Source organism: Vigna radiata, unplaced genomic scaffold (assembly GCF_000741045.1).
Source record: "Vigna radiata var. radiata cultivar VC1973A unplaced genomic scaffold, Vradiata_ver6 scaffold_83, whole genome shotgun sequence".
In the NCBI taxonomy this organism is placed as follows: Eukaryota; Viridiplantae; Streptophyta; class Magnoliopsida; order Fabales; family Fabaceae; genus Vigna; species Vigna radiata.
The window spans coordinates 66104-81829 of NW_014543268.1; the positions used below are offsets into that span (position 1 = coordinate 66104).

The window sequence follows — 15726 nt, forward strand, 5'->3', positions numbered from 1 at the left end:
GGGAAGATTATGAATATATATATTAAAATTGACCATTTACAACAAGATGAAGGTTAATTATATGTTATTTTCTTAAGTCACCATACGAAGATATGAAGTAATTTTCTGTTAGATTTCAATAAATCAGTTATTTTTTTTCTTTTTGTTTTCAAAATACTTGTACAGAGATAAAAGAAAAAAAACTCAGCTGACAAAATGAAATAAAGTATTTCTTCTTCCAAAAAGAAAATAAAAAAGTTAAGCCTAAACAATTATTTAAGAAATTATAATTTCACCATTTTTTTATATAACATGGAAAAACAAGTATAGAAAAAAGAGAGAAAATGAAAATTTTAAGTATTTTTATATTAGATTAATAATTAACTCTCACTGTAGTCTGTTTAGAATGTTTAGGGTTTAAGACTGTGGAAGGGTTTTGGCAAAAAATACGTTTTAGTTAAGAAGGGTTATACTTGCAAAAGAAAGTGAGGATATTTAAAGCTTTATCGGGGTTTAGGTGGCTGTGAAGCAGTCACTGAAAATGGAAGAGTTCCACCATGACGATGATTTCGGCGAACTCTACGCCGTTGACATTGAAGGTCTCAATGCCATCGCCGAAGAACAAGACGAAGAGGAAGAAGAAAAACTGGATGTGACCAGTAACATTTTCAACCTGGATGAGGACAAGAGCAACGAGAAAGTGAACGATGACTGTGCTGCTGCCAGTGATAGCGACGACGATTTGAAAATTGTGCTGAATGACGAGGATTCTCCTGTCGGAGTTGTTGGTTGTGACGATGACGGTGGATATGGCGATGATGGTGATGATAATGGCTCCAGATTGTATGGTAATAAGGTCGGTTAGGTGATTCTGCTGTTTCCCCTCTTTTCTCTGTTGTTTTGTTTTTTGGATAATATGAATTTGGATTCATGTTGCTATTATTTGCGGACACAGTAATGAATATAAGATAGATTGAGTTCATGAATGGCGTGATATTTTCGTTATTTTCCTTTGGTGTTTTAAATTGTTGAAGTTGTGTTGTTCATGGTGAACTGTGGTTTATTTCTGTAGAGTGGTAGGAGTCGAGGATTGGCGTTTGTTGATATTATGACTGCCAATGCGGCAATGGGGATGGCTTCCTACATTTCATCCTTGAAAAAAGGGAGGAGGAATGGTGATGCCTGCATCCAGAACCTTGCGTTGAGCTCCTCTCGAGTGTGCCTTGCAGCAAATCCTTTGGCTGTACAATGCGGATATGGATCGGTTATTCCTTGGTATTGGTCAGTGTGTGTATTTTTATACGCAGTTCAAACAGAACTTATTGAATTTTGTTGCTTTGATAAACTAATTGGGGTGTGAGTAAGCGGTCATGATTTTTTGTACATGTTATTTTTTTCTAGCTAGCATTTTTGTACCTTATCATTTACTATGATTTCCCCCCTCTATTGCAGGGGCATATTTGATGTAAACATTGATACATTTATGGAGAAGCCATGGAATGTTCCTGGAGTTGACGTAACAAATTACTTTAACTTTGGTTTTAATGAAAGCACTTGGAAACTATACTGTGCTTCATTGGTGAGTATATTATTATTTCCAAGAGATCTCAGTTTTAGCTATTACGTGTCGCTTGTCTATTGGTTTCTCTGTTTAGATGCTCACAATTTATTTATCCATTTCCCTTGTTACCTTTATTATGATCTCTGCTACCGTTTTTTGTATTACTCACTATGTTGTCTGTTTAATGGTATAATGGTGAATTAATCAGCATTTGGTTTTATTAGACTTAGGAGAAACTTAACTGATTAGAATTTTACACTCTGTACAGAAGCAACTTTGGAGAACATCCTTGCAAACTGGTATTTCAGTTGATAACTCTGCTAAATGGAATCAGGTGTTTAACGTAATACTTACAAAAGAACAATTAAGTAGTTGGGTTACTTGTGGAGAATTCTCTTGACTGATCTTGCTGACCCGGTATAAATATTTCAGGAAGCCGTGAGAGAGCAAACTGATCAAGCTGTGTTAGGGAGTGTACTTTTTCCTTCATCAGATTGTGAATTGGTAAGCAGATATTCATATGTTAGCTCTAGTTACAAGACTAGGAATATTAAAGTGTTCAGAGTCATGTTTATTTACGGTATTATTGGGATGCATTTGTATTAATTGCACTAGGCTAGCCCTTGACCTTAGTTAATAGCATATTGTTAATATTTTGTAACACATCTCGCACCCACATTAAGAGTAATAATCAGAGCTCCACTCCTCCCCTTCCATCTTTTCCTTATAATTTTACAGCTTTTGGTTGTTTGTGAGTTTCTTCAAGTTAAATTATTAATTGTTTCTTCCAAATATGAACTTGGATATTGATAGCAAGTTAATGTTTGATGACTGATATTTGATAATTCAGCCGAAAGGCAGAGCAATTCAGGTTGAGGACAGCACGGTTGAACGACAACCATCCATAGATGTAAGGCGACCACGCAATAGGGATTTTAATGTTATAGAGGTGTGCATTCAGTCTGTTCACTAAAATGTTTGTGCTGTAGCTACTTATGTCTTTGTAGTAATTGCTGTTGGTTTTGGGCAGATAAAGCTGCTTGAATCCTCTGATGATTGTTCTGGTTCTGGCAATAGCACTGTAATGGATGCATCATTAGAAGGAGAATCTATGGCAGCCAATATGAGAAATATTCTTGATTCTTCCAATGAACGGGATGAAGTGGTGTCTGAAGATCAATTGGAAGATGTAATAAAAGCTGAGGAGTCTTCTGTTCTGAAAAGGTCAGATACACTGTGTCTATCTGATTCCTTTCTATATAATATACTCTTTTGTTTATTATTTTAGATCTGTTTGAACATCATTGAAGCTTGGTCGCCTTCTTGTATATTTCATATTAGAAGTATGGATAAATTAGTCAAATTCAAGTTCAATGCAAAAATATAAAGTAATATAGATATGTAAATGGTTTTTTATTCGCCAAATATACAAACTTCTCTCCTCAACTTTTTTTGATGACTGACTGTGAAATTTTATAGGACGAAAAGCATACTACATAACAATGTACTCTAACTGCATCTAATTTTTAGTTTAAAATAAAATATTCCCTTGTGTGTAGTTGTCAGCATTCATTGTTTCCTTTTATTATTTATTGTAAAAGACTTCCATGTTTTCTTGAAGTCGCTTTACAACTTATATCTGGACTATGCATTTCACAGAACTGGAACGATAATTGGTGTAAATGGAGATGAGCATCGAGATCAACCCAATCAAATTTCTGAAGATACTACAGAAGTGCCAGAGGGGGAAATAAAGACAGATGAAGGTGGTGGCATCGAACCATGTAGTTCTTATCCACATTGGATTGAGTCAGAACTGTCACTGGGAGATCAAGAGCATAGCCTGACTTCCTATAGTGATAGTGATTCTGAGCCAACAGAAAACAGTGTTCATCTTGATAATGATACAAGCCCAAGTAGCCCTATAAAAAGGAAACCATTGAATTGTGTTACTGACATGAAGAAATCTTCCTCTTTTAATTGGAAGAACTCAAAAAACAACAATGTCAATGAGAAAACAGTAAACATAGCTTATAATTCAAGAACTAGAGGTCTATTCAGAAAGGAATGGAGGCACCAAAGGGAAGGATATGAGTCTGGTTATAATATGAACGAGCACACTGAAAATGGTAATGATGTTTTTTCCATCCTCAAGTCCAAAAAGAGGAATCGGTCTCCATTGGCTCACCGATTTGTTGACTATGGCAGACAAAAAGACCAACTGCAAACTTTTGGAAGTCAAAGAAAAAGAGACGGTTCATATAATAGAGAAACAAAACAATCCTACTATTATGGCGATGAAAAGGTTGTTGATGAGTTGATTACAAGGAGCACTAAATATTATCATGAAGATCGAGGAAGCTTCAGGGAGAATACTAACCGATATGACAGGAAAAATGGGGATGTAGGGGACTATATTTCTGAACCAGGTTATTGCTTTGCAGATAATGAAGACAGAGATAGAGATTGGTATCATCCTGATTTTGGGTCCTCTGCTTATGACCTTAGTCCTTGCTCTTATAGGGAGCCTAGGCAGTTTCTTCCAAAACATTCATCTTCTCTTTATAAGGAAAGGCGTAATCAAAGGAAAAGAGTGGATGGAAGATCCCATTTTATTGACAGTAAATGCATTGATGGTTTTGATGAACGTGAGTTTGAGTTTGTAAACAAGAGCTATAGGATGGCCACTTCTGCTGCTGAGAGAGAAATGAAATCTTCATATATTAATTGTGAAGAGCAATTTCCACAAATTGGTACAGATTGGAAAAGATCTGTCCGAAGGGGAAGACATTGTGACAGCTCCCGTTTACTTTTGAATAACTCATGTTCTGGGATAATGGAAGATAATTGTCCAAAATATGCACATTGCCATACTTCAAATCTTAAGTATCATAAACAATCTTATACAGATTCAATGAAAAATTATGCATATGGTGCAAGAGTGAATGAAAACTTCGGGGATTGTGGAAGAGATAAGCGTGATAGGGACAACAGAGGCAGTTACTGGTCAAGTGATTATACCGAAACTGTCAAAGATGAAATTTATCCTGTAGAAGAGTATCAGTTTTACAGGTCCCCATCTAAGTTCCTGGACTGGAATGAGGATGAAATTATTTATAGGCATCATGAAGCAACTCTCTGTGCTAAGGTGCAGAGTGATGATATGCCATTGCAGCGGCATTGGGTAAATGTTGTGAAACGTGATACTGAGAAATATTTTAAAGCTAGCTCTAAGACTATGTACAGAAGTAAGGGTGGACAAGCAGTGCTGAGATGCAGGAAAGCAGTTGACTTGATTGATAGGGAAGGAAAGGTAAAGATGGGGAAAATATGGTCAAGAATCTGTACTTTTGTGTTTATTAATGAGTTACCAAACATGTTGCGCTTTTTGGTGGCTTTTTACTCATGTAAGGTTAACTGTACTACCTCACTCCTAAACATCAATTATGTTTTATCTATTTTGTCAACTTTTATTTTTCTTCAAAAAGTTTTTAAGTTTGGACCAATGCCAGATCGTAATGTTGTTTTTGAGTTTCAGCAAAACATCAAGCAAAAATGCTAAATTCTTGAGGATCTCGGATCAAGCATCTAAAACAAATCTGTGCAGTTCCTTGAAATCTTAACATTAATTTCATATTGTCAATATTGTATATACGACAGTGATATAGTGTTTGCAACTTTGTCTCTAGTATAGGATAAGGCTTTGGATATTGCTCATAATAGATAAAATTTCTGTTCCTTGCTATTTTTCTTCTATACCATCTGCATTTGGGAAACCAGTACATGATCTGTGCTTGGAATGTGACATGAAATGGTAAGGGGTTGTGGTGATTAACTTGGTGCTATCAAACGTGGCTAATGATCATCCTTATCACAGTCACATCCATAGATTTCATGGCTTGAGATAGTTGTTGTGCTTATGGTATATGTTTTCTTTATGTTTAGATTTTAATTGATTGAATCTTTCACATTAGATAGCACACATTCCTGGCACATTTATTTTGATTTGAATATCTCTTTCTGTTAGATGTATGTCACAAATTTGTATCTATTATTGGTAGACTACAATTTATCCCTTGATCTCAATGGGCATAGTATGTTGTTTAGTCTTTGATCACCTATATACGCAGTCTGGGAAGAGAATTGGGCAAGGCTGTTTCTTTTTGTTCCCAACTTTTGTCAAGTTTGCATTGTATACTCAATTCTATAAATGCATGTATCTGCTAAATAGTTGTATTATTTTATCACTTTAAAAAGCCTGCATTGGTTTTTATGTAGAAATGTATTTTGGACAATCAGAATGTGCCTTTTCGGGTATTTTACCTTTCTCTGCTGAATGTGCCTGTCTTCCTATTACATGTTTAAGATATGTATACTGTAAGGTTTCTGACTTTTGTAGTGTGGGCTTTTCTTAAACTGAAGTTTTAGTTCTTTTAAAATAATTTCCAAAGAGGATGATTGGCAGCATGAAAGTGTATTTGTTGTTGATTTGTGATAAACCTGATGTTCATGCTTAGTTTATCTTGATCCCATGAGTAGATTTGTCAATAAACGTTAGTGTGTATGCTCAATTCGATTTGTATTTAGCACGAGTTGGCAGATACACAACTTCAATGACTATTGCGTTGTAATTTTTTTCATGTTGACTTCACAATGAAGCCCGAACGGTGTCTAATACTTTTACCCTGTTTTCATTTTAATGCTTTGATTGTTGCTGCTAATAATCATTCTGTTAGTTTATATGTTTATATTCTGTACCCTGTGACTCACATTTGTCACACCTCACTCTTATATTTGATTCGACGTTCTGCATATGTCCGCGTAAGTGTTTCTTGTTATATGTATTGATATTTTACTGTTTTTTTGGTTTGATTGCAACTTTTTGACAGTCTCAAGTGAGAAGTTCCAGAGTCTTGTCCAATGGTAGGCTTGAAAATGTCAACCAGCGTATTGCCAAGAAACGGATGAGAGATTCAGTGGGTTTTGATGAATCTAATGAGAGGGCCAGCAAATTTGACGCCTCTAAATACGAGAGCAACCTCGGAAGCAAGAAATGGGTCCAGAACCTTCAAGATCAAGGGCAGAAAGAAAGCTCGGATATCGAAGAAGGTCAGATTGTAACAAAAAAATGTAAATCATCATTTGAAAAGCCTTCTACATCCAGAAGAGATGCTTCTAAAGGGCCAGCCGTGACTGACAGTGTGAAGAGAATGTCACAAAACGAAGGTAGTTCTGACCAATGTATTGGTGGATTTGACAGTCAAAGGATTCTCGATTCCTTAGCCAAGATGGAGAAACGTAGGGAGCGCTTTAAGCAACCCATCCCAATGAAAAAGGAAGCAGAAGAGAATTTGAAGCTCACCAGTGATTCTTCCATTGTTGATACATGTGAAATCAAGCAACATAGGCCAGTTCGAAAGAGGCGTTGGGTTGGTAATTAGTTTGAATCGATGGCCAGAGTTTGTTTAAGACCTATAAACGACAGCAACTACCAGGGTGGTCTTGGAAAATCCAGTTTTGGTAAAAATCATACTTTGTCATTGACAAATTTGACAGATTATAGATGCTGTTTTCATTTCACTTGTTAGAATAAAGCATAATTAACAGTTTTGGCGGATTTATTGAGAGCTATTTATTACGAAGACGGTAAATACTATTTTTGGATGTCACTGTTTTCAGCATGTAGACATCAGATCATATTAAGTTTCCATAGTAGAAGTTCAAATAAAGGGTTGTGAATTATCTCCGTTGAAACTATCTGCTTTACAAGTATTATGTTGTTTCTATTTTAATTTGGTTTAATTACATAATTTATCACAGTGAAAGCGCATACATTCTTACTTCTTATTCCTGAAAAAAGTATTAGAATAATATTTATTGATAAAAAAAAAATATTATCAAATGATTTTTATAAAAAAGGTAATTATAAAATTAAATAGTGTTTATAATTTTACTATAGATAATTCTTTTATTGTACAACTAGTTTTTTTTTTTTAAATTATTATGAGTATTATTTGAGTTTAAAAAGTAATTTCATAAAAAGTAAAATTGAAAAAATTTGTGTAAGAAAGGATATATATATATATATATATATATATATATATATATATATATATTATAAAATACTTTTTATAAAAAAGTAATTATGAAAATAAATCATTTTTATAATTCAATTATTAGTAAATTTTTATTTTGTAAATGGTTTTTGTTATAACTAGCAATTTGAATTTAAAAAAATTAATTATTTAACAAGTAAAATGATAAAAAATGGATTATAAAGGAGAATCCTTTTTATTAATATAGTTGCAATACTAATAATCAAAATAATCTAAACATATATTTTAATAATATTTACATCAACATTTATAAAGTTTTTTACAATAAACTTTCATTCTCATTCATTTTTCAAAATAAACTTCCCTCTTCAAAGGGAATTATATATATTTATTTTACTCAAAAATAAAAATCAAAACATCAATATGTATCCCTTTTCTATCTTATTAGATTTATCATTATTGAAAACAGGGTTAAATATGGTTTTAGTCCTTAACTTTCCGTGAAAATTGGAATTAGTCTATCTTCAAAACATTGACCTAATTTAGTTCATCAACTAGTGAAATGTGCTGATTTAGTCATTTTAACCAAATTTTGTCAAATTTATTTGACGTTTCAAATGTGTTTCTCCATTAGAGCAAATGTGTCATAAAGTGTAAATAACTCAAATGTTACCATGAAACATGTTTATAACCACAAATTTACATAACAAAATTTGGTTAGGATTCATACATTTTAAAATTTGAGGATTAAATTAGACTAAAATTTTAAAGAAGGGCTAATTTCAATTTAGACTAAAAGTTAAGGAATCAAAAATATATTTAACCATTGAAAATCTTCTCTTGTAATATCATCTATTGTTGTGTAAAATACAACATTCATTGTTGATAAATAACGTACAAAACATGTTAATATGTTTTTTAACAAATTTTCATGTATAAACACATATATTTTAACACCGCATCATTGATGTTTAGCTTTACTTCCAGAATACTCATACGATGAATTAGACTAAAAGATCTACTCGTGTCATACTATCTTTATTAAGTTGCCACAACAACAAAACTAGGTAATAGAAACTTAATCCACTTATGATCGAGTAAACTCTTAAGATTTACAACCATAGTTATTTTTCACACAATAGACTAGATTATAGAAATCTCTTTCAACTTTCACCACCTAATATTTTTCTAAATGTGACTTCAATATTAATAGAATCAAAATAATCTTCTTTATGGTTTTATAATATTCAAATATAACCCAAATTCTCATCAAATTCATAAATTCACACAAATCTCTGTTTTTCTAACTCAAATTCAACTTAACAATCAAATTTTTTCAACTATATAAACTTCAAACAATTTATAACACAACTTAACATCATTCCATAACCTTTAGACATTAAAATCAAAATTTAAATATCAACTGACGAAAATCTCATATTTTTATAATTTCAAAAACTTTCATGATCCTTGTATAAAACATAAAAATGAAACAAACAAAAAAGGATAGAAATGAAATAAAAAAAAGGGATAAACAAAAAATAAAATAAAATGATAAAAAATAAGTGATAAAAATAAAATAAACAAAAAAAAGAGAGGATAAGAATAAACTAGAAAAAATGAGATAAGAGAAAAATAAAAACTTTTGCCCTCATGCAGGATCGAACTACAGACCTTCAGTTTACAAGACTGACGCTCTACCACTGAGCTATAAGGGCAACGATGCTTTGGTAACAATTAAACAAATAGAAAGCGTTTGTATCCATTTCTAAACTTCCCATTAAAAGTCTAAAATTTAAAATATTATATTCATAAAACTGAAAAATTAGTTAACAAATACTTTTTAGCTCCAAACCTTTCAATTTGAATTGGTAATATTTTGTTGAATTAATTTTTTTCAAAAAGAAATTATAACTTTTACATTTATAACATGAATTTCAAATCATGTTTCATCTAGAACAAAATTATAATATTATGCATTGTCTTGAAAAGATGATCATTAGTTGCTAACAACATGAATGACAGGAAGGTAATCGAATAATTAATAATACTTCATAAAATATTAAAGTTAATAATTCCTACCCATCAATATATATAGGATGCAAAATATATCTTTTTTTTTTTTAAAACTTAAACATCCATTTTTTAGCAAATAATGTTGTTTGTGATCAAGTGTGTTTGTATCAAAGTTATAGAAACATTCAATGTATAAATGAATTTAAAATTAATTATATAACTAATAAAAACTAACAATACAATTTGATAATCAATAAATAATAGATAATAATATAAATTAAAATAAAAATAAGATAAAAATAAATATTCATATTAAAACTAAGATAAAACATTCTAAAAGTACAAAACCATCATGGAAGGAAAGAAGACTAATAATAAAAGAGATCTTACAAGAAAACAATACAAAGGTGTACACATTCAATCAATAAGGGATAACCAATGCCATCATACATTCAATACAATAGAAGAACACAATGCAAATTTGAAGAAAACTGACCTTAATGAGAAAACGATCACAATATATATATTATTTGATCATATTCTTGAGTTCATAAATTTTTAGCAGTTCAATTTTTAGCATTTTACATTTGATTGGAGTTATTTTTAATAAGTATTTATGCTTGAGTGTGTTTCATACTTAGATGTGAAGTGTGCATCTAAGTTTACCAAAATAATTCAACTCAAGTTTTTTAGATTGAATTGAATATATATTTAAGTAGAACCAAATCAGTATACAGATTCTTGTTTCCATTTTAGTATTCTTTCTCGATTATCATATTCATTTACGTTTGTTGCTCAAAGATTATTAACTTTATTTTTTAAAATATATTTTTCAGCGATTAAAGAAAATTTCAAATTTAAAAAGATGATGCTTTATTTATCTTTTCAAATTTAAAAAGCTACTGCTTGTTGCGTAAATAACCACATTTTTCTTACATAATTGCTTATAGTTTTATGAATTATTATGGTTTTATTCCTCTGAAACGTGAATTGATGATAACATTTATTAACTTTTAAGAAATCACGCTACAAGAAAAATTATATTTTAAAAATTAAAATATTAACCTTTCAAATAATAAAATTAGTCACTAACTTCATTAGAGACTAATTTAAAATATAGTATAAATAGGTAATTCAAATTTTAGTAGCAAATATTAAAGATTAATTTAAGTTTTGATTAAAAACTAATTTAATTACTATTATTGAGAAACTAATTTAGTTAACATATTATATATATATAAATCAATGTTAATTCCGTAACCATGTTATATAAAAATAAATTCAATAATTATCTCAGGTTTAAGGGGGAATGCTACCTAGTGTTCTTAAAACACGGTTAAGATATAATTAATAATCATTTATTTCATTACATTTATGTTGAAGTCTGAAATAATTATTTCCACTAATTAAAATAATATAAATTTATATAACAAATTTTTTAAAGATAAAAATACTTTTTTTTATCTTTTATGTCTACCATCCTTCTTATATTACTAGCTTTTATGTCTTTATAATTAATAATTTCAAATATTAAAATACTGTTTGTTTCTTTACAGGAGATCTTATTAAGTTTAAAAAGAATGCTGCAAAAGATTATTGAGAAGCAAGATAGAAGAAACTCAATAAAGGCTCCAATTCATATTTTAAATTTTTAGATGTTTAACAGTTTATTAGTTATAATTGATATATTGGGTTGTTTATTTTTCATTTTTTTTATTTTCATTTGCTGCTTTCTCTTTTAATTTAAGTTTTTTTAACGTTTAATTATATTTTAATTTTTAGCAGTATTAAAATGAAAGGCCAACGGTATAAAGGAAAAAAAATGGTATAACAATGTTAAATTTTTTAGTATTGAATTATTTTTAACTTTTTTTTTTGTATATATCAAATAAATTATCAATTAGCTATATTTATGACAATTTTTGTTCTCTAATTATAAAATTTAATGTTTATTTATTTTTAACCCATGCCAGTACTGATTAATAGGACCCTAAGTTAATTAAGTCTTAATTTTGTTATAAATTTATTTATCTTTAATTAATTCCTATTATATTTTATTTATTTTTCAGTCCTTACTATTTAATTTTTTATTAATTGGATGACATGATTGTTATCCTCCCCGTTATCTCACTTTCTTTATCACCATAGATTAATGTGAGATGATATTTTTAAATACGTGGAGGCAAAAGAAATAAAGATAATAATCACGTAACTCATAAACTAAAAAACTAAACCGCAAAAACTTAATTAAAATATAAAAGAAATTTGAGTACATAAAAAAATTAAGTTAAAATACACAAATTTATAAAAAACTTAAAACGTAATTAAATCATCATATTATATAAAAACTATGCGATCATATTAAAACAGTAAGGAACAAATATATAAAGAACAAAATTTAGATTCAAATAATGAATATTTATCATCAAAATATTCTCTATTTTCTTGTTTGTCTACTTAATGTTTCATATTTTTATTTTCAATTCTAAATTTTATTATCATTTTTCTAATTAAATTATCAATAAATGATAATGATTTATTAAATTTATTATTTAATATATTGCTGAAATGAGATGAACTATAGAAAAACGAGATACTTATCTTTTTCTTTCATCTTTTTATAATTTTAATGTATTTTAATTGATGAAAATTTATTAAACAAGATTTATTATTAACAAATAAATCCTTTATCTCTCTTAATGTAATTTTAAAACTTCTGTTAAAACACGAGCATAACCTAAATTCATATTTTTATTATATTTTAACATAAAAAAAATCATTATAACAACAAAACATAAAATGTAATGAAAGACTGTTTTAAATTATTTTTTACGTTAAAATTAATTACATCCAAAGTGTCTATTCACAAAAAGAATTGAGTTTTAAATATTAACCGAAAAGAAATTAAATCATGATCATTATTTATAATCAAAGTAAAATTTAAGAACCAAAATATAATAAATTAAGGTTCAGGTTGTGTATTCAAAGAAATAGGAAAATTGAAAACTCTTTTCATTTTTAAATCAGTTCTTCTTAGTCAAGAGGGTGATAAAGCAGATATGATATAAAAGGACAATGAACAGTGCTAACCATGAATGAAATTGCATTAAGCATGTAAAATCATAAGAAGGATATTATGAAGCATTTGATACTGTTCATGAATTTAATATCAGTTCGTTTTCTGGTTTATCAGTTTTTTTTTTTTTATTATTATTATTTACAAGATTCGTGATATGTGAACTGTTCAGCAAATGGCCAAAAAGGAATAGGAATTTTGGATTTGAAACATGAGAGAACTAACAACAATCATCGAAAAGAAGAAAAACCGATATAGCAGAAAATAATAATATTATTAACACTTAATATGTAACTGATTAAAATCAACATATATTTCATCCGACAGAGATCATGTAGAAGGTAATTTAGGTCAACATGGAACCCTTGAAGATTATACACCTAAAAATCTCTAGGGTCAACAAACACATTTCCCACTTGTCTCATCAATATTTCATCAGTGTTTTCATCAACATGGGTTGAAAGTCTCTTTGTGTACCAAAGATCATCGATACATGAAATGGAATCTGTTTGAGGAACATGGTTGGCAAGTGGATCACCAAACCCTAACTCAGTTATAAACACCTTACAGTCCCTCATTCCTTCTCCCACTCTTGAAGTGAATCTCCACATGGATTCCATCAGCTCTCCAAGGTTCTCTCCCTGTCCATAGATTCCATAAATAAAGAGAAAACCAAAGGATCTACAAACTGAGTTACTCACCGACATTTTCAGACAAGGGAAAACTCTCTCTCTTGCCTGATTTAAGGTTGTAAGAAGAAACCTTACTAGTTGAGACCTTCTAACTTGAAGCTTGTAAGCTTCACAAGTGTTCCAAATACTAAAAATTACCCATGAGTTTGAAGTTTCACTGCTAATGAGATCTTCTTCATCATCTACCTTGCTTCGCAAATTCAGCCGGCCCTCCCTCTTATAATAACTTACCCACGTGCCTATGCTGAGTTTCTCCTTCAGAATAACGTCCATATCTAGTGGATACAAATCTTTGCTTTTCAAGGTTCTTCTGTATAACGAAATTGCTAGATCTATGTCCACTTTCTCTATTTTTATATCCCTGGAAATATGCTTTGTGATGGAATTAATTGGTTGGACAAATACGACAAGTGAGCTAAGGTTCACATAATTGCATCTGACTGTGAATAGGTTTTTAGAAGCATCATTATCCTTTTCAGTGGCTAGGAATGCATACTCAGCTCCATTTCTCACCATCCATTCTTCAACTGCAGCGATAAGTCTTAGTGCAACCCCCTTTCTCCTGCAGATATCAACATGTTTTCTCAATGACATTCACTAGAAATTAGGGTTTTGAAACAATGTCTACAACTTATTGCCTTCAACTCAAGTTCAAAATTCAGGTAAATCTTTTTATAAGCAAATTTTTTATCATAGGGAAAAGTAGAGAAGTTATTCTAACCCTGTGCAAAATAAGGGCATATATACATGGATTAGGAATAGGTTAGTCAAGGTGTAATTAATCTGAAAATGCAAACGGCAGCTTATTCTGTCTCAATAGAAGACCACAAATTGACAGATAGGTAAACTGCAATAAGGAGAATCTGAAATCTCTATCAGGTGAAGGAAATTATCACGGATGGGAAAGGAAAAGCCTCAAAAATATGTAGTTTGAATAGGGAAATGCAGAGGTGTTCACATAGCAACAATGGTTCGGATATCTAGCAGGACGTTCCTATGCATCATTCTGTCAAGTGTATTATTAGGATACCAATGAGCAAGCAAAAGGTTAAGATGGAAAAAAAGGAAATTTGTTAAGAGATGAGAATGTAGTAGTTCAGATAAGATGTGTATATAAAAGAGCTTGACTCATCTTAGGTAGACATATGCTCTTATCATAACATCTTGTCTCAGACAAGCAATATTAAGAACAAATTTTGTAATAATGTAAATACCATATATAAATTTATCTAATATAGTTGCTGAAAAGAAAAATCTAACCCACTGCGAATGGTTCACAAGACCATTTCAGAGGATAAAAGAAGAAAAATTCAGGATCAATGCACTAAACAGAAAACAAAAATAGATCTTTTTAGGTCCAACAAATGAAAGTGAGTACTACCTGTAAGAAGGAGAGACTCTGAGGCCTAGGATGTAACCCATCTTCAAGAGTGACCCAGAAAGAGTCCCTACATTCTTAATGACTCCTCTAACAACTCCAACAAGTTCCCTGCTCTCGAGAAGCTCAGCTACCTGAAAGTCATTAGATAAACCATATATATATATATATATATATATATATGATCAGTACATGTTTTTAAAATTTATATGTTTCATGCTAGAAAAGCGTAGAACAGTTTAAGAAAATCTGCAGAAAAGCAAGTTGTAATTTATGTGGAGTATTTGGAAGGTAGGGATATGATAGTCACCCACCAGCATTACACGAAGAGGGAAAAACCTAATCCTAGATAAAGGGTCAGCCATGATGTTGGTAAAAATGGAGACCACCTTTTTAGCTCCAATCTCAGAGTTCCTCTCTAGTTTTCTCACCATTTTAACATCTTTATCTTGGTTATATTCTCTTATAAGAATCTTGCTCTTAGTACGGTCAACCATTTCTTCTCTTTGGCTAAATGAAGCAAGTGAGGAAGTGGGAATGGAAATCATTATGGGATCTTTCTTGATTTGGATCTATGCAGACCAACATTCATATTGAACCTTTATATATGGCGAAGAATCGTTTTCTTTTATTCCTTGCTCATTTTGTTCTGTTGTCGTGACTTGAACACAATAACATACTATATTTTCCAACACATGAATTGATGCACTCGTTGAAATTTGCATTGTCCTGATCGTTTTATCTTTTTATTTCAAAACTGATTTGATGCTGGAACACGTGATTAAAGTTTAAAGTCCCACGTTGTAAGAATGACATGTTGAGTGATGCCTGTGAAGTTAAATGCACCCATCCAGGCCTAATGTATCCAAATTATTGGTAATATATGTTGAAAATAAACTCCAAACAACTTATATTGCTTAAGATCCTTGTTTTAAGTTTTCAAGATAAAAAGTCTATTTTGTTTTATA

At 30.5% G+C, this 15726-nt stretch overlaps 2 protein-coding genes and 1 non-coding gene across 6 annotated transcripts; 1 reads left to right on the forward strand and 2 right to left on the reverse strand.

Moving 5' to 3' along the window:
• The first annotated feature begins 433 nt into the window (after nt 1–433).
• On the forward strand, nt 434–7157 carry LOC106754017 (FIP1[III]-like protein). Of its 4 annotated transcripts, none has more exons than XM_022777807.1 (9): nt 434–835; nt 1052–1260; nt 1432–1558; nt 1809–1874; nt 1973–2044; nt 2391–2489; nt 2571–2764; nt 3200–4947; nt 6430–6600. In XM_022777807.1, exons 1-9 carry the CDS (start codon nt 521–523, stop codon nt 6465–6467), a joined length of 2868 nt encoding a protein of 955 aa, XP_022633528.1. In that variant the 5' UTR covers nt 434–520; the 3' UTR covers nt 6468–6600. The 4 variants fall into 4 exon arrangements, with proteins under 4 accessions (XP_022633528.1, XP_014491437.1, XP_022633525.1 ...); XM_014635951.2 differs by having other exon boundaries at nt 435–835; nt 3200–4853; nt 6430–7157; XM_022777804.1 differs by having other exon boundaries at nt 435–835; nt 1052–1254; nt 3200–4853; nt 6430–7157.
• Nucleotides 7158–9242: 2085 nt separating this feature from the next.
• TRNAT-UGU lies at nt 9243–9314 on the reverse strand. The gene has a single exon. It is a non-coding gene; the product is annotated as a tRNA-Thr (tRNA).
• Nucleotides 9315–12951: 3637 nt separating this feature from the next.
• On the reverse strand, nt 12952–15329 carry LOC106754018 (probable N-acetyltransferase HLS1-like). The gene is made up of 3 exons (XM_022777829.1): nt 15073–15329; nt 14762–14892; nt 12952–13942 (listed from the first exon to the last, which is right to left on the reverse strand). Exons 1-3 carry the CDS (start codon nt 15304–15306, stop codon nt 13069–13071), a joined length of 1239 nt encoding a protein of 412 aa, XP_022633550.1. The 5' UTR covers nt 15307–15329; the 3' UTR covers nt 12952–13068.
• Between the last annotated feature and the right edge of the window lie 397 nt (nt 15330–15726).

Bases quoted from the DNA above. Each gene is read 5' to 3' on its own strand.
- LOC106754017 (XM_014635951.2), top strand. From the start codon at position 521: ATGGAAGAGTTCCACCATGACGATGATTTCGGCGAACTCTACGCCGTT. The intron at 1,261-1,431 runs GTCAGTGTGTGT...CCTCTATTGCAG, and splicing joins TCGGTTATTCCTTGGTATTG to GGGCATATTTGATGTAAACA. The intron at 1,559-1,808 runs GTGAGTATATTA...CACTCTGTACAG, and splicing joins AACTATACTGTGCTTCATTG to AAGCAACTTTGGAGAACATC.
- LOC106754018 (XM_022777829.1), bottom strand. From the start codon at position 15,306: ATGATTTCCATTCCCACTTCCTCACTTGCTTCATTTAGCCAAAGAGAA. The intron at 14,893-15,072 runs GTGGGTGACTAT...AATGACTTTCAG, and splicing joins TCCCTCTTCGTGTAATGCTG to GTAGCTGAGCTTCTCGAGAG. The intron at 13,943-14,761 runs GTAGTACTCACT...TGATATCTGCAG, and splicing joins AGAGTCTCTCCTTCTTACAG to GAGAAAGGGGGTTGCACTAA.